Below are 27,065 nucleotides of genomic sequence, written 5' to 3'. Positions count from 1 at the left end.
GACACTCTTAAACACAGAGAACCTGAATGGCCAAAAATGAGTGTTGTCTCCTTCAGAGTCATCACTTTGGGAGGCTGTGTACTTTGTGATTTCCGCCTGCCCTCCAGCCATGCTTTTCTTCCCACAGGCCCTAGCAGTCGGCCCACTTGATTCTCTTTCCTTCCCCCATGCCCCCAGCCTCCTGTGAAACTGAGTACGAGCTTATGAGTTCTCCCCTCCTCAGTACTGCCTCAGCATTGGTGAAATTTTAAGTTTCGGTGTTTTTTTTAACGCTAGTAATAATGGGGAAAATAATGAATCAGCGGGAAAACGAATCCAATTTTAAGCTCCCGCAAACGTTTTTATAAATGTTCCTGTGTTCCAATGAACTATAGACTAGGACTGACACATTAATCATCTGAATTTCCAAGTAAAATCTAGACTCAGTATTTGTTCCTCTTCCTTCTTCAGGTAGGAAGGCTACCCGGGGCATTTCATCACAGGAGCTAGGGCAGGGGCTTTCAGGTGAGGAGCAGGATGGGGCCTCTGGGGGTGTGACTGCTGGGGGTGTAGCCACAGGGGATTACCTTCTTCTCACTCCTAGCCTCTGAATTCGCATTGGAGCACAAGAAGGACCAAGGTGTGTGGACCGTGGGGAGATGGATTAAGACAGCACAAGGGATCTGACAGTGAGGAATAAGGAGGAAAGAAGTCCCAAGTGGATGAAGGGAAATTTCTAAGCCCAGTCAGCTAGGACCGTCATTTGTACATAGAAGAAAATTCTTACAACTATTAGGGTCATTTAAGTTTGCACCTATTAGTATTGCAAGTTTTAGACCATAGTATCAGTAATGTATACATTTATGAATTCCCAGCTCTGTCCCAGAAACTGTGCTAGGCACTAGGTATAAAAATGATTAAGATGTGGTCCTGACTTTCAAGGAATTCATAGTTAATTTGCATTAGTGTTTCCCAAACTAGATCATAATGATCACCAGAGGCAGTTGTCAAACCATGTATTTCTCTGGCCCGTGCGTGGTAAGCAAGCTTAGTAAAGTAGAATCTCCAGAGGAGGGAACCTAGGAATCAAATCTAATAAGTGGCCCAGGTGATTCTTATGATCGGGAAATTTTGTGAAACACCAATATATAGAATATTGATGCTGAGCCCCTAATATTTATTTTAGAATGAGGCGTTTCATGCTAATGGTGACTATCTAAACCAAGTAAAAGAAAAGTAATATACTTTTTAAAAATTAAGTATCATCTTTCTATTATCTCTTTTTGATAAGTTTAAATTAAGGATTTTGTTAAATGTCACCTGAAGCCATTGATCCTCTACTATCTGTAAGGTTATGAGATACCATAGGAGATAGTATTTGGTTCATCTGGACCACTATTCTCTAACATAGACACCAAGAAAATGTGGAAGGATGTGTTCATGACCTTTGCATTACCTTGAAACATCCTAATATTTCTTAGGGCAACCTATTTTTTATTGTATTGCTCATGAATTCACATCATATTTTTGTGAATCCATTTATAGTTTTAATGTATAGATTCTTTGCCTGAAAATTCACTGAAGGTTTTCTTTTTACCTGCCTGAAGTCATAAAGGGCTCTCTCTTCTATCTGATACACTAAATTTTATTGAATGTCCTTTTTTTCATTAGCCATGTTCTTCATGGTTTTATTGGCATTGACCAAATCCTTCTTTAATCTTTGTTTTTAGAATCAAGTCCTAAGATTTTTGGGTTTTCCATACAAAAGTAGTCAGGTCCTTCTTGGGATTTTCTTTAGATCATTTCACCTTTCTCAAAACAGTATCACAGATACTGCTGTGCCAGGCAGGATTTTATGTAGGCATGAAGCATAGTATGTTTTGTTTTGGCTTTGATCGTCTGCTTTATAATCCTCAACATTTTGGTGATCTCCTCAGTACACAAGGCCACTGTCTTCAGGTCAACAATGACTCCCAGATCTGTTTCCTGGGTCAAAACTCTCAGTTCTTTTACTGGTGGTTCCTTCTTCTTTACCGAAGTAATAAATAGTGGAATTTTTTGAAGCTCTGTACTAGGCTTTCTTCCACTCTCCCTGGGCAGTATCCTCTACTCCATGGCTTCAATTACAGTGTTTTGCAAATTCACAGCTTAATCCAAGTTCTCTCTCCTGAGATTTACACACATTTTTCAAACTGCTCATTCGACATCTTCACCTAGATGATTTTTCAGACATTTCTGACTCAGCTGACAGAAACTGAGTTTGTTGTCTCCTCCATCCCCAAATCTCTGTCTATTCCAGGGTTCCTTTTCTCAGAAAATGGCATTCCAGTCAACCCACTTGCTGAAGCCAGAATCTTAGAAGACATCCATGAGTCTATTCCTTATCCCCTATGTCTCGTAAATGCTTTAATTCTGGTTCTTAAATACATCTCATATCACTGCTCTTCTTTTTATCCCCAGCCCAAGCAAACCTCTGTCATCTCTCCCGTTCTCCCATAGTTTGTCTTACTTGTCTCCCCACTTCCAATCATAGTCCATTCTGCAGCCTACAGTCATAGGAATCTGTTTAGAACATACATCTGATTATTCCTTCCCCTGCCTTAAATCCTTGGTGAGGCACACAAAGTCTTGCATAATCTGGCCTCTACCCATTTTTGTAGCCTCACCTGTGACCCTCTCCTTGTTGCTGTATATTTCAGGCCCAGCAGTCCTTGCACATGCTGTTTCATCTGCCTGAAATGCGTACTTATTGTTTCTGCCCCACCCTTTTTAGATATTCGTTCATCCTTTTAAGTCTCAAGTTAAACATTATTTCCTCAGCCATTTTCTTGATCCTCCCAATCTAGGTTAAGTTCACCTGTTACCTTGCCCTGTGCTTCTACACAATCCAGTACACTTAAATTAGTTGTTCAGTGGCTGTCTCTGCTCTAATCTGTAAGCTCCATAAAGACATTGGCTGTTTTTTTCGTTGGTTGTTTATCTTCCCATCATCATGGGTGGATGGAGGAAAATCTTCCTAAATACAGTTTGGATTTCCCTTAACCAAATTAATTTTTACTTACCTACATTCAAACTCATCCGTCATTGGTGCTGGTTATAAAGATTTACACAAATGTTCCAAGAGTTAAATCCCTTGGCCTGGCATTCTTGACCCAAGATAGAACTTGGTCTATTTTGCAGACTTGCTGATTCATCTACATACTGACCCTTCTAGATCATTTACAAAAATGTACCGATCCTCTTTCAGATTAATGACCTGATCGTTCAGACTTACAGTATCCAAGAATTGCCTGTTTATATTCATCTTCTCTTTTTCTGTCTAAGCCACTTCTCTGACAAAAGAATGTCTCCAGTCCCATGATGATTAATATTGATGATGAAGAATATTTTGAATAACCTCCATATGCATTTTTATTTTTCTTTTTATTTACTCCCTCACCATTTTGCTTCACCTTTTGTCTTTTTGTTTTGTCTTTTTACCACCCCTTCCTTTATGTCTTTTCCTTTCCTTTCCCTTCATTTTCCTCCTTGCCTTCCTACTGCTGACCACTGTGGGCGTTGTTAAGTATACCCATTGGTGGGAATCAAGGGGAAAGAAAATACTAAATCCTAGTATTGGTATTTGACACTTCATGAGTATCAAAGAAAAGTAAGAATTAAAAAAGTAAAAATTAAAAATGGTTTTATAGAGCTTAGTAATAAGTTGAATAGGTAATTCTTTTTCATAAAAAAATAAGCTTTGCTTCATGCACAGTTTCATTTAGAAGTTTTAGTATTCCTAAGGATACTAAAAATTATTTGGGAGATAAAAGTATATTCAAGTGATTAGGCCACAGTGTGTGACAATGAAGAGTGTTTGTAAAGTCCTAATAATAAAAATAAGTTACCTTTTTCTGCTTACATTCAGGAAGACCTAGTGTTAGAAAATAGCCTTCTTCATCCGTGACAAGATACAGTGTATGTGCAGTAAATAGAGTATAATGTTCATTTCACTCAGTAAGGCAAGGGGCTGGAGGGTGGAGAAACTGGCAGAAAATGGAATAGTTGTCACTTGTACTTTATAAGTATATTACACAAAAGTCCTTTATAATATTATCTGTAGCTTGTAATTCTAAAGACAAAATTAAATTTATATATTCTCATTCTTTGAGATTTTTTCCTAATAATTTATAAACTTGGTATCCATTTGTTTTATTTTAGATTATTATCTTTTTCCTCTTGCCCTTTTTAAATTAGGGGGACTACAGGCCATTGCAGAATTATTGCAAGTGGACTGTGAAATGTATGGACTTACTAATGACCACTACAGTATTACCTTAAGACGATATGCAGGAATGGCTTTGACAAACTTGACTTTCGGAGATGTAGCCAACAAGGTATGTTTTATAAGATCCATTTCTTATGATATCTCTGGTGTGAGTTATTTTACTTTCATACAAACTACTTTTCACTGACTCTCTTTTTGTCACTCTCCTCATTAAACACTGACCAACAAAAAACCTGTACTTCATACCTCACTGCATATCCTTACTCATTTGGTTGTCTTATGCCTAAACAAAGGCAAAAGATGGAACACAGTAGTGGATTTATGCGATCACATTTAAAATACTATTCCTGGGAATGATAGCAAAAATCTGGAAATCTTGATGATTGGTGCAAGTGTTATACACGTGTTGGTTCCATCCGAATAAAAGACTTTAAAACCCTTTGCTTATTGTTTCTTATCATTTACTCACTTTATTTTTCCGGTTTGCCAAGAAAAGAACAAATACCAAAGGATTAGGAGGGTATTTGTCTTTCATTTATGTAATCTGGTTCTAGTTCTTTTATGGGTAAAACATTAGTTAGGATTGAAATGAGACGATTGAAACTGGATTTGAAGTTTAGTCAAAAATAAAGCATGGCTCCAGGTTGCCTTATTATTGACCCTCTGCAATATTTGATTTTACAGGCTACACTATGCTCTATGAAAGGCTGCATGAGAGCACTTGTGGCCCAACTAAAATCTGAAAGTGAGGACTTACAGCAGGTACTACTTAGAATTTCAAATGTTTTTCTTGGCTATTAGTGGGTTAATACCCTGATTTAGATTAATTTAAGCTGTGGCTCACTGTTTAGCATCTCATGTTTAAATTGTGGCTACATTAACACCAAAATAGAGGAAAATAATTATATTGTAGGAATTCCTTTTGGCACTATATTAGCATTTAGAAGAAATTTATTTATTGATATATTTCTACTCTTAACATTACGAACAAGAAAGCAACTAGTATGAATAATTTTATAAACAAATTATTCTAAAATGGATTTATTTGCAGGTTATTGCAAGTGTTTTGAGGAATCTGTCTTGGAGAGCAGATGTAAATAGTAAAAAGACTTTGCGTGAAGTTGGAAGTGTGAAAGCATTGATGGAATGTGCTTTGGAAGTGAAAAAGGTACCTTTGAAAACATTTAGTATTACAGTAGGGATTTCATCTTGGGATACTTTTTTGCTGCCATCTCCCACTCCTGAGACTCACTAATTTCTGACCCTCTTATCTTACCTATCCCTAGACTTAGACTGCTCCAAACTCCTAAAGTATTAAGCCAGAAAAGATTGTACAAGGTAGCCTAGTATAAGTCAGGGTTTTTCAGACTCAGCACTGTTGACATCTTGCACCAGATAAGTCTTTGTTTTGGAGGACTGATCTGTGCCTTGTAGGATGTTTAGCAGCATCCCTGGCCTTTGCACAGTAGATGCCAGTGCACCTTCCCCTCAGTCATAACAATCAGAAATATCTCCACATATTACCAGATGTCCTCTGTAAAGGAAAAGGGACACAATCACCCTCCGTTGCCAATCACTGGTGTTGAGTGTTAACTCTTTGCTGCCCAAATCTCAATCTACCTGAGTCCTCAAATTCTGATAGTCACCCTGTCAAGAGGTAATCAGACCCAAAGGTGAGAAATCCCTCAAATAATAATTTGTTTACAAAAGGAAATAATCTCCAGATAGTATATCTACTTCAGAAACTAAGCAAATTTTTTTTAAATTTAAGAGGAACTAAGCAAGTCTTTTCAGCTAATCTGAATTTCCTTTCACCCAACCAGTCCTCCTTGATCCAGAGCCTACATATTTTTCTCTTCAAAATTTCCTTTTCAGAGAAGGAAGAGTCTGGGGATGTTTTGTTTGTTTACTTATGTATTTTTTCTAAATTATTTTATACCTGAAAATCCCAAGAAAATCAACTGAAAAATTGTTAGAAATAAGTATTCAACTAAATAACTGGATATAAAGTTAATATTCAAAGGTGGTCAAAAGGTACAAACTTCCAGTTATAAGATAAATAAGTACTAGGGATGTAATATACAGTATGATAAATCTTATTAACACTGTTGTATCATTATATATGAAAATTGTTGAGAGTAAATCCTGAGTTCTCATCACAAGGAAAAAAAATTTTTTTCTATTTCTTTAATTTTGTGTATGTATGAGATGATAGATGTTCAGTAAACTTATTGTGGTAAACATTTCATGATGTTTGTAAGTCAAATCATTATACTTTAAACAGTGTTACATGTCAACTATATCTCAAAACTGGGAAAAAAAGGTAATACTCAAATATACTTAGGGCCTGCATAAAGATACCTTTAAAACACTACCGAATCAGCAGAACACTTGTACTCACACTGCAGAAAAGAAGATACGTGAATAGCCAATAAGCACTTGAAAAGATACTCAACATTGTTAGTCATCAGGAAAATACAAATTACAACTACGAGATACCATTAAAGATATTACATTGGTTAAAATTTAAAATATTGGCCAAGTGTTGTCAAGGATGTTAAGCAGCTGGAATTCTCACACACTGCTGGCGGGAATGTTACGTGGCGTACAGGCATACCTTGCTTTATTGCACTTTGCAGATATTACATTTTTTATAAATTGAAGGTTTGTGGCAACCCTGCATTAAGCAAGTCTATGGATGCCATTTTTCCAACAGCATTATCTTTCAGTTAAGGTATGTACTTTTTTTTATACGTAATGCTATTGGACACTTAATAGACTACAGTATAGTGTAAACATAACTTTTATATGCACTACAGTATAGTGTAAACATAACTTTTATATGCACACCAAAAAAAAAAATGATGTGACTTGGCTTTACTGCAATGGTCTGGAATCAAACCTGCAATATCTCTGAGGTATGCCTATCCAACTTTAGAGAACATTTGGCAGTGTTTTAAAATTAAACATTTACCTACCATACAACCTGGCCACCCAGGAGAAACAAAAACTTAAATTCACACAAAGACTTACAAATATTCACAGAAAGATTATTTGTGATAGCCAAAAACTAAAAATAACGCAAATGTCCATCAATAGGTAAATGGGTAAACAAATTGTGGAATACAATTTGGCTATTAAAAAAAAAAAAAGAATGACCTATTGATACATTCAGTAATCTACAATGACAGGAATCAGAACAGCGGTTGCCTGAGGTTAGGGTTGGATTACGGGTGGCATGAGGAAAGTGGAGGGAGTGATATAAATGTTATCTTGGTATACACACACATCAAAAATGATCAAATTGCACACTTGAAATATGTGCAGTTTATTGTTCTCTAATTATACCTTAATAAAATTATACAAAAAAATTAGCCCCATGTACACTTTAAGACTCCTTTCTTACCAAGCTTGTGTGTTTTCAGAAAGATTTAACGTATTTGTAGGTATTATGGGAACTTGTATTGCTGCTGAATAGCTCATTATTTTATTGTCGCTCAAGGACCTTAAAGATCTACATACAAACTAATTGCTACAAATGAAGAAAGTTAGATTAAAAGACACATCCTACTGAGAAGCGTAAGAGAAGACCATAATAAATGGAAAGACATAGCCTGTTCTTGTAAAGGAAGAGTAGTTTAAAGACCATTTCTCCCTAAATTCATCTATAAATTTTTAATGCAAGGCCCAATCTTGGAAAAAGTAGCCCATCAGAAATTTATAATATCCAATTCTGGTTTGGGCCTGCTCTGGTTAGCAGTATTAGAATTTATTTTTTCCCTCTTTTTCTACATTCAGTGCAGCCGTCATTATGAACGTTCTTATTCTCTTTTTTAATTTGTCATCTCTTCCTTGTCAACTTCATTTACTACTAATGACCACAAGAACCAAAACTACCTTCCACGTTCCCCACGTACTGCATCATTTTACCATCATTCGCTGACTCTTACTCTTCTACACAGCAGAATCTTTCCTTCACCTGCACTCTGTGCCCTAAGCGTGGCTATTTACTCAAAGCTGTTAGTCCCTTATTCTTGTCTTCTATATCTTCTCTACTGGGTGTAGAGAAGTCGGCTTTTTTATGTTTCAGCTATCTGTAAGAAGCCCAATATTTTGAAAATGAAAACAGAAATCCTCTGTTGCTTCTTCTAACTTCTGCAGTGTTCCTCTTTTTCCTGTAAGAACCAAAACCCTGAACATGTAGTCACTTGCTTCATTTCTTAACTGGCCATACCTTCTTCAGTCCTTTCTAATATATTGCTTCTAACAAAATCTAGACTTACAGATTAACTAGGGTATTTCTTTTCTACCTACACCTATATTTGATACTTTTTGATCACATTCCTTACTGAATCTCTTCCCTTTGTTTTTACCACCTGTACTTCCAACATCTAATCATTTCTCCTTGTCTCCTTTGACTATAAAGCTTCTTTGAAACAAGACCCTTGGCCCTCTACATGTAGTCTTGAAGAGCAACTTCTATGTTCCTACCTTCAAGTCTCACCTCTAGGTCAGTTGTAAGTTTAGCTCACCCCGCTAAACTCTTGCCATTTTTTTCTGTTCTCAGGATACTTTGAATGTCCCACCTTTACCTCATTCACAATGTAATTAAAATTGAGCTCTTAGCCTTTTCACATCTTCAGTGGTGAAAGCACTTCTTCCCTGCTTCCTGATAAGTAGTATCTAAACCTGCTCCTACATTGTTTTATTCATTTAATAACTTGATGAAGAGAATACAATGGCTTGTTCCTTATTGGGTTAGGCCCAAAATGTTTGCCATGACATTCAGGGCCGCCTTTTACCTCTCTGACCTTACTTCCCACAATGCCCCAGCATGGACTTTGACTTCCTCTGTGTCTTCTTTCTGTTCTTTAGTCCTCCCTTGCTTATTTCCACTTCCATGCCTTTCCTCCTACTTCCCTTCCTTCTCCCTTGCCTTCTCTCTGAATGTACATGTCTTTTCTTCTGCAGAGCTGCTCTCCTCCGTGAAATATTTTACTTATTTTATTAAATTCAGATGGCAATAATCTTTCCATTAGAGCCCTTGGTTTCAAGTATGATTTTGCATTCTTTTTTCCCCAGGGTAAACAGTTAGCACCTTCAAAGCAAGTATCAGTTGCTATGTTTTCTGGAGTGCCTCTACTTGTGATAGGCACAGAGTAGATCTCTAATGAATGTTTGTTTGTTCCCTGATTGATTTGTAGTAAGAAGAAAGACTGACATCAGGATCATGGCAAGTTTTGACCAAATATCCTTAATTGTATACTCAGAGTATTTTCTGTGGCATTTATAATTTGTCAGTTTACTGTGATACTGTATACCAGGGAGTTCTGGTTTTTCAATTACTTTGTTTCTTTGGGGATTTTAAGAAATTGGAGTTTTTCTAGTATGCTTTCCTTTTAATAAGTTACATTGTTACTTTTGAATCAACCACACATAAATATATATGTGTGTGTTTATACAAATAAGATTGCACATACTCCTCTGCAGCTTGCTCTTTTCATTTAATGATACATTTAGATATCTTTCCATATCGGCATGTAGAGGGCTTTTTCTAGCTTCTGTTGTCCTGAAAATGCTATCTTTTCAGAACGCACATCAGTTCTGTTTCATATTCTAATATAAGCTCTTGTGAGATATGCGTGCACCATCTAAACACTTAGAATAAAGTTCATAAAGGTCATTATTTTAATATTGCGTTCTGCTTGTTTCATGGGGATATCACTGTCTTAAGTTCGATTTGATATTTTATGAAAGTTTTTCTAAATGAGGAGTTCCTAATACTTTACCCGTGAAGGATGGGCAGCAGGGAAGAGTTAAAGAGGGAAAAAAAAAAAGCTTCCTCAATAGAAGTAAACATAGACGTTATAAGAAGGAAATTCCAACTCTAATTAGATGACACATATTCTGTTTCTTGATAGGAATCAACCCTCAAAAGCGTATTGAGTGCCTTATGGAATTTGTCAGCACACTGCACTGAGAATAAAGCTGATATATGTGCCGTAGATGGTGCGCTTGCATTTTTGGTTGGCACTCTCACTTACCGGAGCCAGACAAATACTTTAGCTATTATTGAAAGTGGAGGTGGGATATTACGGAATGTGTCCAGCTTGATAGCTACGAATGAGGACCACAGGTAAATACAGGGTTTTATATTACTTTTAAATGAAATTTTAAGATTCATACTCTCAGAAAGACTCAACTGTAAGCAGTGTTTTGTGTAATTATGCAAGTTCTAAGCCAAATTACATTTATGACAATGAAAATATAACTATTAATTCCTGATTTATTCATTAACATATTTATTCTAATACAAGTTCATAGTATCATAAAGATGTCTAGAAATAAATGATACTTGAGAGGTACAACCCATGTGTAGAAGAAAAAATGAAAGTCATAAATATTACAGAGAAGAAAATCCTTTCCTGTATGTTAGCATGGCTTAAACGAATATGAGGTTTATAAAAAACAAAACCTTGTGGTTATGATCCAGAGAGTACGATGGTTCACATTTTTCTAGTGGTGCCATAACATCAATAATGATAATATTTTTCAGCCAACCACCATTCATCCAATCTGTTAGAGCTGTGAGGCCTAAGAGGCACCTCAGGTACAAGGCACATATCTTCAGAACTTGAGCTCTGTATTATCTCAACAAAAATATGGGTATCTTTCACAGCATATTTATTTATTTTATCCTGTATTGTTCCTCTCTCATTTTCAAAAAGACTATGAGGTACCTTTAGTAAAAGGGCTTTGAAAAGAATGTAAACATCTTTTCTTTAAGTTTTTGATGCACCAGCTACAAGCCTTATAGTCCTTTCTTCTGTTCATAGAAGACCTCTTAGACTCAGTAAGCACTCAGGTGTCTACTGGACTGCTAGAGAGCCGCCATGGTAAAGCTTACTGCACCCTTGCCTATCAGTTTTAAAGCCCACCAGTGCCAACTGTGCTGTCACTAAACTTCATTTTACCGTGCCTTAAACAAGCCATAGCTCTTTCAGATCCTAACGTTCATTATGCTGACTCTTAACTCTTGTTTTTATAGTTAATGTTTTGAAAACTTTTCTTTCAGTTTATTTTTAGAAATAACGACTACACACAATTTGCCCGAGAACACTTGTAAGGGGGAATGGCAGTATTACAAAATCAAACCAGAGGCAGAAAGATTATCTAAAAGTCATTCTGCTGACCTAGGAGCTTACAGTGTGCTCCCTGACTTCGTTAAGATCTATTGTCAATCAGTTTCTTCTGTCTACCTCTTCTGAGATGTCTCAGTTTGTCAACATTGTGGTGCCCATCCAGAGATTAAATTACCACAGCCCCTGTTCAGCTTAAGATTTCATAATACATCTCTACTCCTCAAACTGAGAGACTCTGTCACTATGTAAATAAAGTAAATATATCTACTCAGGAAAAGTGTTTAAAGCTATTGGGTCAGAATAGGAAATGCAGAATTGATTAAACTTAACGCTTTTACCCTGACAGATGAGTACTTTAAAACAATAGACATTAAATGAACTAAGATAGAACAAAAGGAAATAGGCAATGCCTGAAATTTATAGTATAATTTGGTGTAATTTTATTATGCCTGTTGTTAATAAGCTTTAGTAGTTATCTTTAGATTTAAATTTGTTTTCTGTCCTTTTATTTGTTGTTACTACGAACAGATTTTTACCTTACTTCTGTGATATTTTTATTTCAGGCAAATCCTAAGAGAGAATAATTGCTTACAAACCTTATTACAACACTTGAAATCTCACAGTTTGACAATAGTCAGTAATGCATGCGGAACCTTGTGGAATCTCTCAGCAAGAAATCCTAAAGATCAGGAAGCATTATGGGACATGGGAGCAGTCAGCATGCTCAAGAACCTCATTCATTCAAAGCACAAGATGATTGCTATGGGAAGTGCTGCAGCTTTAAGGAATCTCATGGCAAATAGACCTGCAAAGTATAAGGATGCCAATATCATGTCTCCTGGTTCAAGCTTGCCTTCTCTTCATGTCAGGAAACAAAAAGCCCTAGAAGCAGAATTAGATGCTCAGCATTTATCAGAAACTTTTGACAATATTGACAATTTAAGTCCCAAGGCATCTCATCGTAGTAAGCAGAGACACAAGCAAAATCTCTATGGTGACTATGTTTTTGACACCAATCGACATGATGATAATAGGTCAGACAATTTTAATACTGGAAACATGACTGTCTTGTCACCATATTTAAATACTACAGTGTTGCCCAGCTCCTCTTCATCAAGGGGAAGTTTAGATAGTTCTCGTTCTGAGAAAGATAGAAGTTTGGAGAGAGAACGAGGTATTAGCCTAGTCAACTACCACCCAGCAACAGAAAATCCAGGAACCTCTTCGAAGCGAGGTTTGCAGATTTCTACCACTGCAGCCCAGATTGCCAAAGTCATGGAAGAAGTGTCAGCCATTCATACCTCCCAGGAAGACAGAAGTTCTGGGTCTACCCCGGAACTACATTGTGGGACAGATGAGAGGAATGCACTAAGAAGAAGCTCTACCGCCCACACACATGCAAACTCTTACAACTTCACCAAGTCAGAAAACTCAAACAGGACATGTCCAGTGCCATATGCCAAAGTAGAATACAAGAGATCTTCAAATGATAGTTTAAATAGTGTCAGCAGTAGTGATGGTTATGGTAAAAGAGGTCAAATGAAACCTTCAGTTGAATCCTATTCTGAAGATGAGGAAAGTAAATTTTGCAGCTATGGTCAGTATCCAGCTGACCTAGCCCATAAAATACATAGTGCAAATCATATGGATGATAATGATGGAGAACTAGATACACCAATAAATTATAGTCTTAAATATTCTGATGAACAGTTGAACTCCGGAAGGCAAAGTCCTTCACAGAATGAAAGGTGGGCAAGACCCAAACATATAATAGAAGATGAAATAAAACAAAATGAGGAAAGACAATCAAGGAGTCAAAGCACAACTTATCCTGTATATCCTGAGAGCACTGATGATAAACACCTCAAGTTCCAACCACATTTTGGACAGCAAGAATGTGTTTCCCCATATAGGTCAAGAGCAGCCAATGGTTCAGAAACAAATCGAGTAGGTTCTAATCATGGAATTAATCAAAATGTAAATCAGTCTTTGTGTCAGGAAGATGACTATGAAGATGATAAGCCAACCAACTATAGTGAACGTTACTCTGAGGAAGAGCAACATGAGGAAGAAGAGAGACCAACCAATTATAGCATAAAATATAATGAAGAAAAACATCACGTGGACCAGCCTATTGATTATAGTTTAAAATATACCACAGACATTCCTTCTTCACAGAAACCAGCATTTTCATTCTCAAAGAATTCATCTGGACAGAGCACTAAAACTGAACACATCTCTTCAAGCAGTGAGAATACAGCCACACCTTCATCAAATGCCAAGAGGCAGAATCAGCTCCATCACAGTTCAGCACAGAGCAGAAGTGGTCAGACCCAAAAAGCCACCTCTTCCTCTTGCAAAGTTCCCTCTATCAACCAAGAAACAATACAGACTTACTGTGTAGAAGATACCCCAATATGCTTTTCAAGATGTAGTTCATTATCATCTTTGTCATCAGCTGAAGATGAAATAGGGTGTGATCAGACAACACAAGAAGCAGATTCTGCTAATACCCTACAAATAGCAGAAATAAAAGAAAGCAGTGGAACTAGATCAACTGAAGATTCTGTGAGTGAAGTTCCAACAGTGTCACAGCACATTAGAACCAAATCCAGCAGACTCCAGGCTTCTGGTTTATCTTCAGAATCAACCAGGCACAAAGCTGTTGAATTTTCTTCAGGGGCCAAATCTCCATCAAAGAGTGGAGCTCAGACACCTAAAAGTCCACCAGAGCACTACGTTCAGGAGACTCCACTCATGTTTAGCAGATGTACTTCCGTCAGTTCACTTGACAGTTTTGAGAGTCGTTCAATTGCCAGCTCCGTTCAGAGTGAACCCTGCAGTGGAATGGTGAGTGGCATTATAAGCCCCAGTGACCTTCCAGATAGCCCTGGACAAACCATGCCACCAAGCAGAAGTAAAACCCCTCCTCCCCCTCCTCCTCAGTCAGCTCAGACTAAGCAAGAAGTACCTAAAAATAAAGCCCCTAGTGCTGAGAAGAGAGAAAGTGGCCCTAAGCAAGCTGCTGTAAATGCTGCAGTACAGAGGGTCCAGGTTCTTCCAGATGCTGATGCTTTGTTACATTTTGCCACAGAAAGTACTCCTGATGGATTTTCTTGTTCATCTAGCCTGAGTGCTCTGAGCCTCGATGAGCCATTTATTCAGAAAGATGTGGAATTAAGAATAATGCCTCCGGTTCAGGAAAATGACAATGGGAATGAAACAGAAAATGAGCAGCCTGAAGAATCAAATGAAAGCCAGGGAAAAGAGGCAGAAAAACCCACCGATTCTGAAAAAGATCTATTAGATGATTCAGATGATGATGATATTGAAATACTAGAAGAGTGTATTATTTCTGCCATGCCAACAAAATCTTCACGCAAAGCCAAAAAGCCAGCCCAGACGTCTTCCAAAGTACCTCCACCTGTGGCAAGGAAACCAAGTCAACTGCCTGTGTACAAACTTCTGCCATCACAAAACAGATTACAAGCACAAAAGCATGTTAGTTTTACACCAGGAGATGATATGCCTCGGGTGTATTGTGTAGAAGGGACACCTATAAACTTTTCCACAGCTACATCTCTAAGTGATCTAACGATAGAATCCCCTCCAAATGAGTTAGCTGCTGGAGAAGGTGTTAGAGCAGGAACACAGTCAGGTGAATTTGAAAAACGAGACACCATTCCTACAGAAGGCAGAAGTACAGATGAGCCTCAAACAGGGAAAGCCTCATCTGTAACTATACCTGAACTGGATGACAATAAAACAGAAGAAGGCGATATTCTTGCAGAATGCATTAATTCTGCTATGCCCAAAGGAAAAAGTCACAAGCCTTTCCGTGTGAAAAAGATAATGGACCAGGTCCAACAAGCGTCTATGTCTTCATCTGGAACTAACAAAAATCAATTAGATGGTAAGAAGAAGAAACCTACTTCACCAGTAAAACCTATACCACAAAATACTGAATACAGGACACGTGTAAGAAAAAATACAGACTCAAAAAATAATTTAAATGCTGAAAGAAATTTCTCAGACAACAAAGATTCAAAGAAACAGAACTTGAAAAATAATTCGAAGGACTTCAATGATAAGGTCCCAAATAATGAAGATCGAGTCAGAGGAAGTTTTACTTTTGATTCACCTCATCATTACACACCCATTGAAGGCACTCCATACTGTTTTTCACGAAATGATTCTTTGAGTTCTCTAGATTTTGATGATGATGATGTCGACCTTTCCAGGGAAAAGGCTGAATTAAGAAAGGGGAAGGAAAGTAAGGAATCAGAAGCTAAAGTTACCAACCACACAGAACTAACCTCAAACCAACAATCAGCTAATAAGACACAAGCTGTTCCAAAACATCCAATAAATCGAGGTCAGCCTAAACCCGTGCTGCAGAAGCAATCCACTTTTCCCCAGCCCTCCAAAGATATACCAGACAGAGGGGCAGCAACAGATGAGAAATTACAGAATTTTGCTATTGAAAATACTCCGGTTTGCTTTTCCCGAAATTCCTCTCTAAGTTCTCTTAGTGACATTGATCAAGAAAACAACAACAACAAGGAAAATGAACCTATCAAAGAGACAGAGCCCCCTGACTCACAGGGAGAACCAAGTAAACCTCAGGCGTCAGGTTATGCTCCTAAATCATTTCACGTTGAAGATACCCCTGTTTGTTTCTCAAGAAACAGTTCTCTCAGTTCTCTCAGTATTGACTCTGAAGATGACCTGTTGCAGGAATGTATAAGTTCTGCAATGCCAAAAAAGAAAAAGCCTTCAAGACTCAAGGCTGATAATGAAAAGCATAGTCCCAGAAATATGGGTGGCATATTAGCAGAAGATTTGACACTCGATTTGAAAGATATACAGAGACCAGATTCAGAACATGGTTTATCCCCTGATTCAGAAAATTTCGATTGGAAAGCTATTCAGGAAGGTGCAAATTCCATAGTAAGTAGTTTACATCAAGCTGCTGCTGCCGCATGTTTATCTAGACAAGCTTCTTCTGATTCAGATTCCATCCTTTCCCTGAAATCAGGAATCTCTCTGGGATCACCATTTCATCTTACACCTGATCAAGAGGAAAAACCCTTTGCAAGTAATAAAGGCCCACGAATTCTAAAACCTGGGGAGAAAAGTACATTGGAAGCTAAGAAATTAGAATCTGAAAATAAAGGAATAAAAGGAGGGAAAAAAGTTTATAGAAGTTTGATTACTGGAAAAATTCGATCTAATTCGGAAGTTTCAAGCCAAATGAAACAACCCCTTCAAACAAACATGCCTTCAATCTCTCGAGGTAGGACAATGATTCATATTCCAGGAGTTCGGAATAGCTCTTCAAGTACAAGTCCGGTTTCTAAAAAAGGCCCACCCCTTAAGACTCCAGCCTCCAAAAGCCCTAGTGAAGGTCAGGCAGCTACCACTTCCCCCAGAGGAGCCAAGCCATCAGTGAAGTCAGAATTAAGCCCTGTTACGAGGCAGGCATCCCTGACACCTGGGTCAAATAAAGGGCCTTCTAGATCAGGATCTAGAGATTCCACTCCTTCAAGACCTGCCCAGCAGCCGTTAAGTAGACCTATGCAGTCTCCAGGGCGAAACTCAATTTCTCCTGGTAGAAATGGAATAAGTCCTCCCAACAAATTATCTCAGCTGCCAAGGACGTCATCCCCTAGTACTGCTTCAACTAAGTCCTCGGGTTCTGGGAAAATGTCTTACACATCTCCTGGCAGACAGATGAGCCAACAGAACCTCACCAAACAAACGGGTTTATCCAAGAATGTCAGTAGTATCCCAAGAAGTGAATCTGCCTCCAAAGGACTAAGTCAAATGAGTACTAGCAATGGATCCAATAAAAAGGTAGAACTTTCTAGAATGTCTTCAACTAAATCAAGTGGAAGTGAATCTGATAGGTCAGAGAGACCTGTATTAGTACGCCAGTCAACTTTCATCAAAGAAGCTCCAAGCCCAACCCTAAGGAGAAAATTGGAGGAATCCGCTTCATTTGAATCTCTTTCTCCATCTTCTAGACCAGATTCTCCCAGTAGGTCCCAGGCACAGACTCCAATTTTAAGTCCTTCCCTTCCTGATATGTCTCTGTCTACACATTCATCTGTTCAGGCTGGTGGATGGCGAAAACTCCCACCTAATCTCAGTCCCACCATAGAGTATAATGATGGAAGACCAGTAAAGCGCCATGACATAGCACGCTCTCATTCTGAAAGTCCTTCCAGACTTCCCATCAATAGGTCAGGAACCTGGAAACGTGAGCACAGCAAACACTCATCATCCCTTCCTCGAGTAAGCACTTGGAGGAGAACTGGAAGTTCATCCTCAATTCTTTCTGCTTCATCAGAATCTAGTGAAAAAGCAAAAAGTGAGGATGAAAAACATGTGAACTCTACTTCAGGAACCAAACAAACTAAAGAAAACCAAGTATCCACAAAAGGAACATGGAGAAAAATGAAAGAAAGTGAAATTTCTCCCACCAATAGTACTTCTCAGACCACTTCCTCAGGTGCTGCAAATGGTGCTGAATCAAAGACTCTGATTTATCAAATGGCACCTGCTGTTTCTAAAACAGAGGATGTTTGGGTGAGAATTGAGGACTGCCCCATTAACAACCCTAGATCTGGAAGATCTCCAACAGGAAATACTCCCCCAGTGATTGACACTGTTTCAGAAAAGGGAAACCCAAACACTAAAGATTCAAAAGATCATCAGGGGAAACAAAATGTGAGCAATGGTAGTGCTCCTGTACGCACCATGGGTTTGGAAAACCGCCTGAACTCCTTTATTCAGGTAGATGCCCCAGACCAAAAAGGAACTGAGGGAAAACCGGGACAAAGTCATCCTATCCCTGCATCAGAGACTAATGAAAGTTCAATAGCTGAACGTACCCCATTTAGTTCTAGCAGCTCAAGCAAGCACAGTTCACCGAGTGGGACTGTTGCTGCCAGAGTGAGTCCTTTTAATTACAACCCAAGCCCAAGGAAAAGCAGCGCAGATAGCACTTCAGCCCGACCATCTCAGATCCCAACGCCAGTGAATAACAACACAAAGAAACGAGATTCAAAAAGTGACAATACAGAATCCAGTGGAACTCAAAGTCCTAAACGCCATTCTGGGTCTTACCTTGTGACATCTGTTTAAAAAGAGCTGGAATGATGAAACTAAGAATGTGTTAGTGTTAATTACAACTGCTATGTAGAAATTTTGTTTCAACCAATATGTATAAAATAGATAACTAATAAGAACCTGCTGTATAAAAAATAAAATTCAAAAAAAGAAATTTTGTTTCAAATGAAACTAAAAGACTGAAAAATTTTGTAAATAGGTTTGATTCTTGTTAGAGGGTTTTTGTTCTGGAAGCCATATTTGATAGTATACTTCATCTTCACTGGTCATATTTTGGGAGGCACTCTTGATAGTTAGGAGGAAAATGGTAAAGCCAAGTATATTTGTACAGTATGTTTTTCATGTATTTAAGTAGCATCCCATCCCATCATCCTTTAATTATTGCTTGTCTTAAAATAACACTACAGATAGAAGATATGATATATTGCTGTTATCAATCATTTCTAGATTATAAACTGACTAAACTTACATCAGGGAGAAATTGGTATTTATGCAAAAACCATTCTGTTTTAGTCCTTGTGAGTCCATCTGACATCATAATCATGTGGCTGTGAAATTCACAGTAATATGGTTCCCGATGAACAAGTTTACCCAGCCTGCTTTGCTTTACTGCATGAATGAAACTGATGGTTCAATTTCAGAAGTAATGATTAACAATTCTGTGGTCACATGATGTTCATATAGATAGCTATAGTGTAACAACTTACACTATTTTGTGCTCAAAACAAACAAAAAATCTGTGTAACTGTAAAACATTGAATGAAACTATTTTACCTGAACTAGATTTTATCTGAAAGTAGGTAGAATTTTTGCTATGCTGTAACTTGTTGTATATTCTGGTATTTGAGGTGAGATGGCTGCTCTTTTATTAATGAGACATGAATCGTGTCTCAACAGAAACTAAATGAACATTTAAGAATAAATTATTGCTGTATGTATAAACTTACTGAAATCAGTATTTGTTTGAAGGGTCTTATTTCACATTTGTATTAATAATTGTCAAAAGGGCCTCTTTTAAAAGCTTATATAATTTTTTTCTTCAAATTCTATGCATTAAGAGTAAAATTCCTCTTACTGTAATAAAAACAATTGAAGCTGACTGTTGGCATTTAACCATTCCATGCATTGGCACTTAACCTTTCCTGAAAAAAAAAATGTTACTGTGTGATTAGCACCAAGTATAATCAGCACTTTGCCATGCTCAGAAAATGCAAATCATGTTGAACTTCAAAGGTAGATTTAACACTATTAAGATATTCAAAAGGCTATTTAGAAACCCCTGTCTGTTAAGGGAGATTTTGTTTTTGATAGGTAGGTTTGTGGAGTATGTGTTCCAGCTCCCGCTTCCTCACACAGCAGGGAGAGAATCCTTCAGGAAGGAAGATAAACTGATAGAAGTATTTAAAAAGCTAACAGTATATCTTCCCAGAATTTGTTCTAAATGATCAGAAGGTAAGGATGATGATAAGTGCTCACATATTTGTTGAATAAATGAAAATTTATTTTTAATAATAAAATTCATGCACTCTGTGTTGGGGGGAAGGGAAAAGGTATTTGGATATAGCAGGATGCTGGGAAAGGGGGTGAGGAGTAAGCACATCTACCTGGTGTCTTTGAAATCACATCATGTAATTAATTATCTACCCTTACCTGTGTTTATCATTTACAGGTCATGACTTTTTTAAAGTCATTTACTAACATGCCAGTAAATAAGTGCTGTGATTTGAAATAAGGCATTTGACTCCAAAGCCCATATTCTTTCTATTGCACCACTTTGCAAACACCTCAATTTACTGACCTTTGGAGTATATCTGCATTTAAATTTTTGTCAAATTTTATCTGAATGAAATGGTTTGTAAGTAGTAATACTAAATTATTCTATTTTTCTCAAAGGCTGCCTTATCCAACAGGGACACATGGATATAGGTCATATTTCTTTCCTTTTCCTTTAGTCCTGATTTTCTATTTTTTTGAGTTACTCGTGCCAATTTTTATAAACCACTTCAAATACTTTTATGGAAAGAGATGGGATATAAGTCAATTAGAATAAAATCGCCTTTCTCAAGGAAGGAAAAAAACAATGCTGAAAATGAAAAAAGGGTGCCTTCCATATGCCAGAAAATTCAGGAATTCCGGGTAGACAGCCTACTGGGAGAAGGTGCAATCAGTCTGCATTGCCCATTGAGGAAAAAGTTGCTGTATGAGACCCTCTAGTTAGAGATAATGGCTCTGAATTAGTAAAGGAGCAAATCTCAATTCTACTTTTAGAACTTCACAGAGTGCTGCCATAAGTGATAACAGGCCAAATATTCTCAGTGTATGCTTGTTACAAACGGCATACTAAGCATACTGAGCCCAGCGTGGAGTTGCAACACCTGTTAAGAGAAGTAGGGCAGTGCCCTGTTATCTCTGGACTGCAGCAAACAGCACTCTTAAGGCAGTGAGTGGTTTTCAAACTAGAGTGCATTTGATCTTAGTGCAAATCCAAGCCGCATTTGTTTATTGTTTGTGTGTATTTTTTAAATTTATCCATACATTCATTCTGTAATGTTGTAATATGAAAACGTGCTCAATATATGTCCTTTGTGGTTAAACAAAAAAACAACTAGAGTGCATTTGAATCACCAAAAATGTTGCTAAGACACACGCCCACACTTTGTGATTCTGAGTGAGGCCCAAGTATGTGCAGTTCTGACAAGTTCTCAGGTGATGCTGATGCTGTTGGTCTGGGAACCACACTCTGAGAACCACTGCCCTGTGTCACCACAGCGAAGCTCCTTGAGTGATTGCCTTCAGTTCCAGCTGCTCTTCTCAACAACTGGACTCGACATATGAGAAGGTATACCAAACTTCCCTCTCCTTTAGGCAGGAAAGATTTGAATATTGAGCTATACAGTCTGATGTAGCCCATCGCAACTCCCAATAGACAAATTTGCCAGACATGAATGAACGGGTAATTCTAAAGACAGTGACTGTGTCTGAGGGATTGACTAATGTTCCCTTTGGAATGGTTATCAAAAAGGCAAAAATTTCAGCAAATATCTAATTTGGATTTGCAATAAGATCAAAAGAGACACACACCAAGAAAAGGGGAAAGAAAAGAGAACTTTGAAGTGAAGGCAGATTGACTTCAGCTGAAAGAAAAATGCACGCGTTTTGTTAGTATACAACCAACCAATTAACTATGGCAAATTGGTATTTGAGAATAAGCTTTACAAGTTAACCTTGCACTAGCAGGAAAGTTAATGAGAGGGAAATAATGAAATAAAAGATAAGCCCAAAAGACTCAAATTGCACTCTAAGTACAGTCAAAAAACTTTTTTTCCATAAACTAGTTACCACAAGGTTAATTAACTGAAGGGATGAGTCTTGCTGCAGAAGGGAGCCAGTTGCACTATATCTGAATTCATGTTATCACAGGGGGTTCCTTGTATCTAAGATAGCAAAAGAACAGAGTCCCACAAATGCAAAAAGAAAATTGCCAAGAGCTGAAGAGTATTTCAGTAATCAGATCGTTCACACTTACCAAACAAAAATAATTTTTCAAAAGTCTTGATGGTTGAAATAGAGTGTATAAATTATTTTTTTTAATTTCTAATTCCTTCATATTATGCCGACTTTTAAGTATTACTTTTGTAGTGTTGAAACTTATTGACTTTGACTCCTATAAACACCAGGTCATTTTCCTGCCATTCTCCTCTGTTCTTTGGTCTATAAAACTATATTCTGGTTTTTGTTAGACCATTGATGCTTCTTTCAACCTGTATGTTTTTCTGTGTGTATAATGTTGTTCTTGGTGCTAAATACACTTCTGATATTCAGGATAACTCTACATCTGTGACTATTTGCTTATTTTCTTGAAGTTATGAGACTGTTCCTTTTTTTAATTAAAAATACTCAACTTTACGCTAGTGGTGGTGACCACTGAATATAAAGCAACAGTAGTGAAAAATGAACTAACTATTGAGAATGTTGCACACATTACCTGCCCCACCTACACCACCTTTTGGAATCCAGACACTTAGTCTCACTGTTGGTCACTGAACCCTGTACCCAGTCTTTCCCCCCAACCATGGCTGTTTGCACCAGAGGCAGATGCCTGACCCAGGGGAGACTCATCATTAACTGACCAGTGACCAAAGACTTGCGAGGCTTGTCAAAAAAAAAAAGACTGGGCCAATTTTAAATAAGAGTCAAAGGAAATTTCTGGTTGGTGATTGAGTGCTGGAACTGAAAGATCGTATAGAGTTCAGGCTGAGGTCACTATGATTGGCATCATGAACCTAAAACTAAGAGAAAGTTGGTCTCTAGAGTGAGAAGGAACAGATATGGGAAGGAGGCATAGAAAGCAAGTGAGAGACAAGAGTCACTAGCTGCTGGTGTTACCTCAGTCCCTGCCAATTCTGGGGCCTAGTTCTACTTTTCCTTGTGTTTGGGGGCATTTATGAACTTCTAAACCCACTTTGTTTCTGAAGTAACTTGAAACTAACAGAAAACTCTTTAGACACATCTTCGTGAGGTTTTTTGGTTTTTTAATATAGAGAAAGCTTTCTAAAATCTGTGGGGAGAGAGGAATAAGCTGCCTACCAAACAAAAAAAAAAAATAGGTTGGCATCAGATTTCTTCTCTGCAATACCAAATGCCAAAAAAAGGAAAATAAAGCAATGGAACAATATATACAGCATTTGGAAGCAAATGGAAATATTACCTAAGAATTCTGAAACCAGTCAAACTAGCATTTAATTTCTCTGGAATACTTGTATCATTTGGGATTCTTATTATAGTTATTAACAACAAGACTTTCTCTGAAAGACAAAACATTCATTTAAGGAATCTTAGGTAGCTCACAGGAGCTGTATGAGGGCCAGAAAATCAGACTTGGAAACCACAGTGGAAATAATACCCAAACCATACTATGAGACTGCTTCAAAAAGAATTAGTTGTTGTCCCCAACCTCTGGAACTCTCTGACACCATCCTCCCCATAAATCATGATTCTGTGCAGCACTTGATTCCTCACATTGCTCACTTCTGGACTGAAGTCTTGCTTGGGTGGACATGATTGGCAGAAGCTGTGTCACATGCCTGTAGAGTCTGGGAACGCTCGGTTGTTTGGTTTCTCCATTGAGGAAGCAGGATGCATAAGACATGAATTCTCCAAATCTATGAGGGGCATTTCTAAAGCACTGGGAAACCAGAATCCATACCTCTACCATAGTATTCCTGCTGCCCAAGCAATTAAAACAAATGGGAAACTATTAAGGAAATGGTTTGATTAATAAAACCTTTAAACTTGAATAAATGTGTAAATAATTGTGGTTAATCTGATAATGAATCTCATTGTGAATGTCCATGTAACTCAAAACTGAAAAGATGAAATGCTTAATAATTTTAATAATCTTAAATTCCAGATTATTCCAACCCAAACTGGGAAATGAGGGAGAGAAGACATAAAAGCATGCTAAACTTCTAATCTTAAGTAGGCAGTGTCAAAAGATACTATTATACTTTTAACTTGGAAAAATAAAAATTCAATTTTTTTATTTAGTGGTAACCCCAGTGTTAAAAAGAAAGAAAAATTTCCATCCAAATCATTAGTCAAAGATAACTAAGAATACTTGAACAAGATATCAAAGAATGGAGAAAATGGGAGAAGGAGAATTAGCCACAAGAAGCATAAAATGACACAGTAATACCAAATAATGAGTGGATTGAGCACATATGGTAAAATAACCACTCTCAGTTTGCAGTCAAGTAAAACAAAAAATATCCTCCAATTATACACCATTAGTAAAAGACACATTTAAAATGATCCAGAATGGGGACTTCCCTGGTGGCACAGTGGTTAAGAATCCAGCTGCCAATGCAGGGGACACGGGTTCGGTCCCTGGTCTGGGAAGATCCCACATGCCATGGAGCAACTAAGCCCGTGCGCCACAACTACTGAGCCTGTGCTCTAGAGCGCACGAGCCACGACTACTGAGCCCACATGCCACAACTACTGAAGCCCATGCACTCTAGGGCCTGAGTGCCACAACTACTGAGGCCCTGTGCTGCAACTACTGAAGCCTGCACACCTAGAGCCCGTGATCCACAATAAGAAGCCACCGCAAATGAGAAGCCCGTGCACCGCAACGAAGAATAGCCCCCACTTGCTGCACCTAGAGAAAGCCCACGCGCAGCAACAAAGACCCAAAAAATACAAAAATAAAAATTAAAAAATAATTAATTTAAAAAATGATCCAGAATGTATAAAACTAAAAGCACAACCACTTTTGCACAGGCAAATGCAAAGAAAACAGTAAAGGTAAATTTATGTCAAAGTATAATTCTGGATAAAAGACATCAAACATAATGAAAAGAAGGTGAACATCAGTTATGACTTTCTTTAAACATCAAATAATAGAGCATCAAGTGTATGAAACAAAATTACAAACACAAAGGGATACTGACAAAAACCATGGAACCAGTGACACTGCCAGTCTTTGACAGATGACTTCGTCTATACAAAACAAAAGGAGAGTTATTATTTAAAACCACAACTTCCTTCCAGAAAGGGTGGCTCTTGTTAAGGTAAAATTCTCAAAAGGTTCTTTTCTTTAGCTGAGGACCTTGGTGGGTTTGGGATCTGTAAAGCCAAGCCTGGAGTTTGAGTGGGAGGAGGATTAGAGAAAATCTCAGAGGTGTGCTTAAGAGAGGCAAGAACTTGGGGTTCTTGGGGTACCCAGGAATGGGGGGGTTGAGGAACAGAGACAGGAAGACAAAAGGAAAGAGAAGGCAGAAAAAATGGTAAGAAGTCAAGGTCCTATGAAAACCCTGGTGATGCGGCAGGTCATGATTTTAGAAACAGAGACATACACTATTTCAGTTGAAATCTAAGTTCTTTGCAAAATCTCTGTTCCAGTAGTAACGGATTCACTTGTTTCTAATTTTCAGAATCTTTTTTTAACAATTGCAGTTATCTTCACCATCACATTATTAATAATTATTCGAATTCACTTATATAGTGGATGTAAGTGTTCACCACTGTTTCCCCTATATAGCATAGAGGAAACACTTCCTTCAAATCTTTATGTTAATATAATTTGGCTTGGCTGGAGTATGTCCTTAAATAGTTTTGTTTTGTTTGTTTGTTTTTTTCCCAGAAAAGCTAAGTTGGGAATATACTTTCTAAATCCTTGCTTGTTTAAAATAGTTTTTCTTTTGCCCTCAAACAAAGGATAATTTGGGTCACAACTTCAGTCACAGTTCATTTTCTTCAAAACTCTTAATTTCTAATGTTTACTGTGTCTAAGAAGTTCAACAGTCAGTCTGAGTTCTTTTCTCCTATAGATTACTTTTATTTCCTACCTTGGTGTTTTTAGAGTTTTGTTTTTATCCTTAAAATAAAGCAGTTTTACTAGCTTAAGTCCATGTGTGTGTTTGTTTCCACAGCCCTATCTTTTAGTACTGAGTCTTTTCAATCTTGAGTCTTCAGCTCAGTAAATGTTCTCGTGTTATGTCTTTTCAAACCAACCAGATCTACCAAAACAGTGCTCTCCATCAGACACCAGCTGGAATCCTGGTGGTGCCTAAGTGGGGACCATATTGTCAGGAGTTCTTGGTGTCCAGAAGTTGCACTCTATTCCTCTAGAAGTGGAAGCACACCTGTCCTCTACTTTGGTGTTTGGTATAACACTTCCCCGTAAGAGTACCAAAGCAGTACTGCTTGTGTTCAAATGCCTTAAAGGATTTGTAATGAAACAGGTTCACTAAAAGAAATTTTACTTACAGTCTACCCTCCTACACCAAGATATATCAATAGATATGAATCCAACAGAGGCTGGAGATGGAATGTAGACAAATCTTACTCATAAACACCACGTTGTGCTCTGGAATTCTCCCCGTGACAGTTATCCTAGGGCAAATTCTCAGACTTCTGTAGAAACTGGTTTGGTTTGGTCATTGCATGAAGCTGTTTTTACAGGAATCTAGTGCACTTTATAAAAAAGTAAGACATTTATATACATCAGCACCAAACTAATCCACCAAACTAAGACACTAGTACAAGGAAGATTGAGAGACAGGAACTGAGGGGATGGAGAAAAATCAGGGGCTTCCAGTCAGACCAGCTGGGTATTTATGCTCAGCCATCACCAGCGTTGAATGGCGAAAATTACCCAGCCTCGCGGAGACTCAAGCCTTTGGACAGATTTTTGTTTTGTTTGTTTATTTTGTTTCTTCAGTTTTAGAAGAAAATACCTATTTTACCCTTGTCCGGTTTTCTGAATAAACGGCCGCTACGAAAATAGGAATAAAGTTGTGTTTAAAGAATGGGATACTGCAACAGTGCTTTGCAATTAACCTAAGGTATGTAAAAATACAGTGAATTTTAGGGTAAAGGTTTTGAAAAGTGTATAGTCAAACTTCTAACATTATACAGCACACTGAAATACAGTGCCAAGTAATTTTGCTAGTTCCATTTTTGCCAAGTTGAAAGCGAGCTGCAGGGCCCAAGAGCGGTTAAAGATTAAACATAAAGGGTATTTTCTTGCCTACTCTAAC

At 37.7% G+C, this 27,065-nt stretch overlaps 1 protein-coding gene across 11 annotated transcripts in view; it reads left to right on the top strand.

The window, feature by feature from the left end:
• Window positions 1-22,316, top strand: part of APC (APC regulator of WNT signaling pathway) — a 138,970-nt gene extending 116,654 nt beyond the window's left edge. For 7 of the 11 annotated variants that reach the window (XM_082650445.1, XM_082650436.1, XM_082650446.1 and 4 more), the window contains 6 exons: window positions 451-504; window positions 4,216-4,355; window positions 4,931-5,008; window positions 5,298-5,414; window positions 10,168-10,382; window positions 11,952-22,316. In XM_082650445.1, the coding sequence (XP_082506571.1) occupies window positions 451-504; window positions 4,216-4,355; window positions 4,931-5,008; window positions 5,298-5,414; window positions 10,168-10,382; window positions 11,952-18,537 (7,190 nt within the window). In that variant the 3' untranslated portion in view covers window positions 18,538-22,316. The remainder of the gene's footprint in view (window positions 1-450; window positions 505-4,215; window positions 4,356-4,930; window positions 5,009-5,297; window positions 5,415-10,167; window positions 10,383-11,951) is intronic. The other 4 variants (XM_082650437.1, XM_082650442.1, XM_082650438.1 and 1 more) reach the window with 1 other exon arrangement.
• The last annotated feature ends 4,749 nt before the right edge of the window (window positions 22,317-27,065 follow it).

This window comes from Grampus griseus (assembly GCF_964374135.1).
Source record: "Grampus griseus genome assembly, chromosome: 3".
NCBI classification, from domain to species: domain Eukaryota; kingdom Metazoa; phylum Chordata; class Mammalia; order Artiodactyla; family Delphinidae; genus Grampus; species Grampus griseus.
This window is presented reverse-complemented; position numbering and strand designations above follow the sequence as displayed.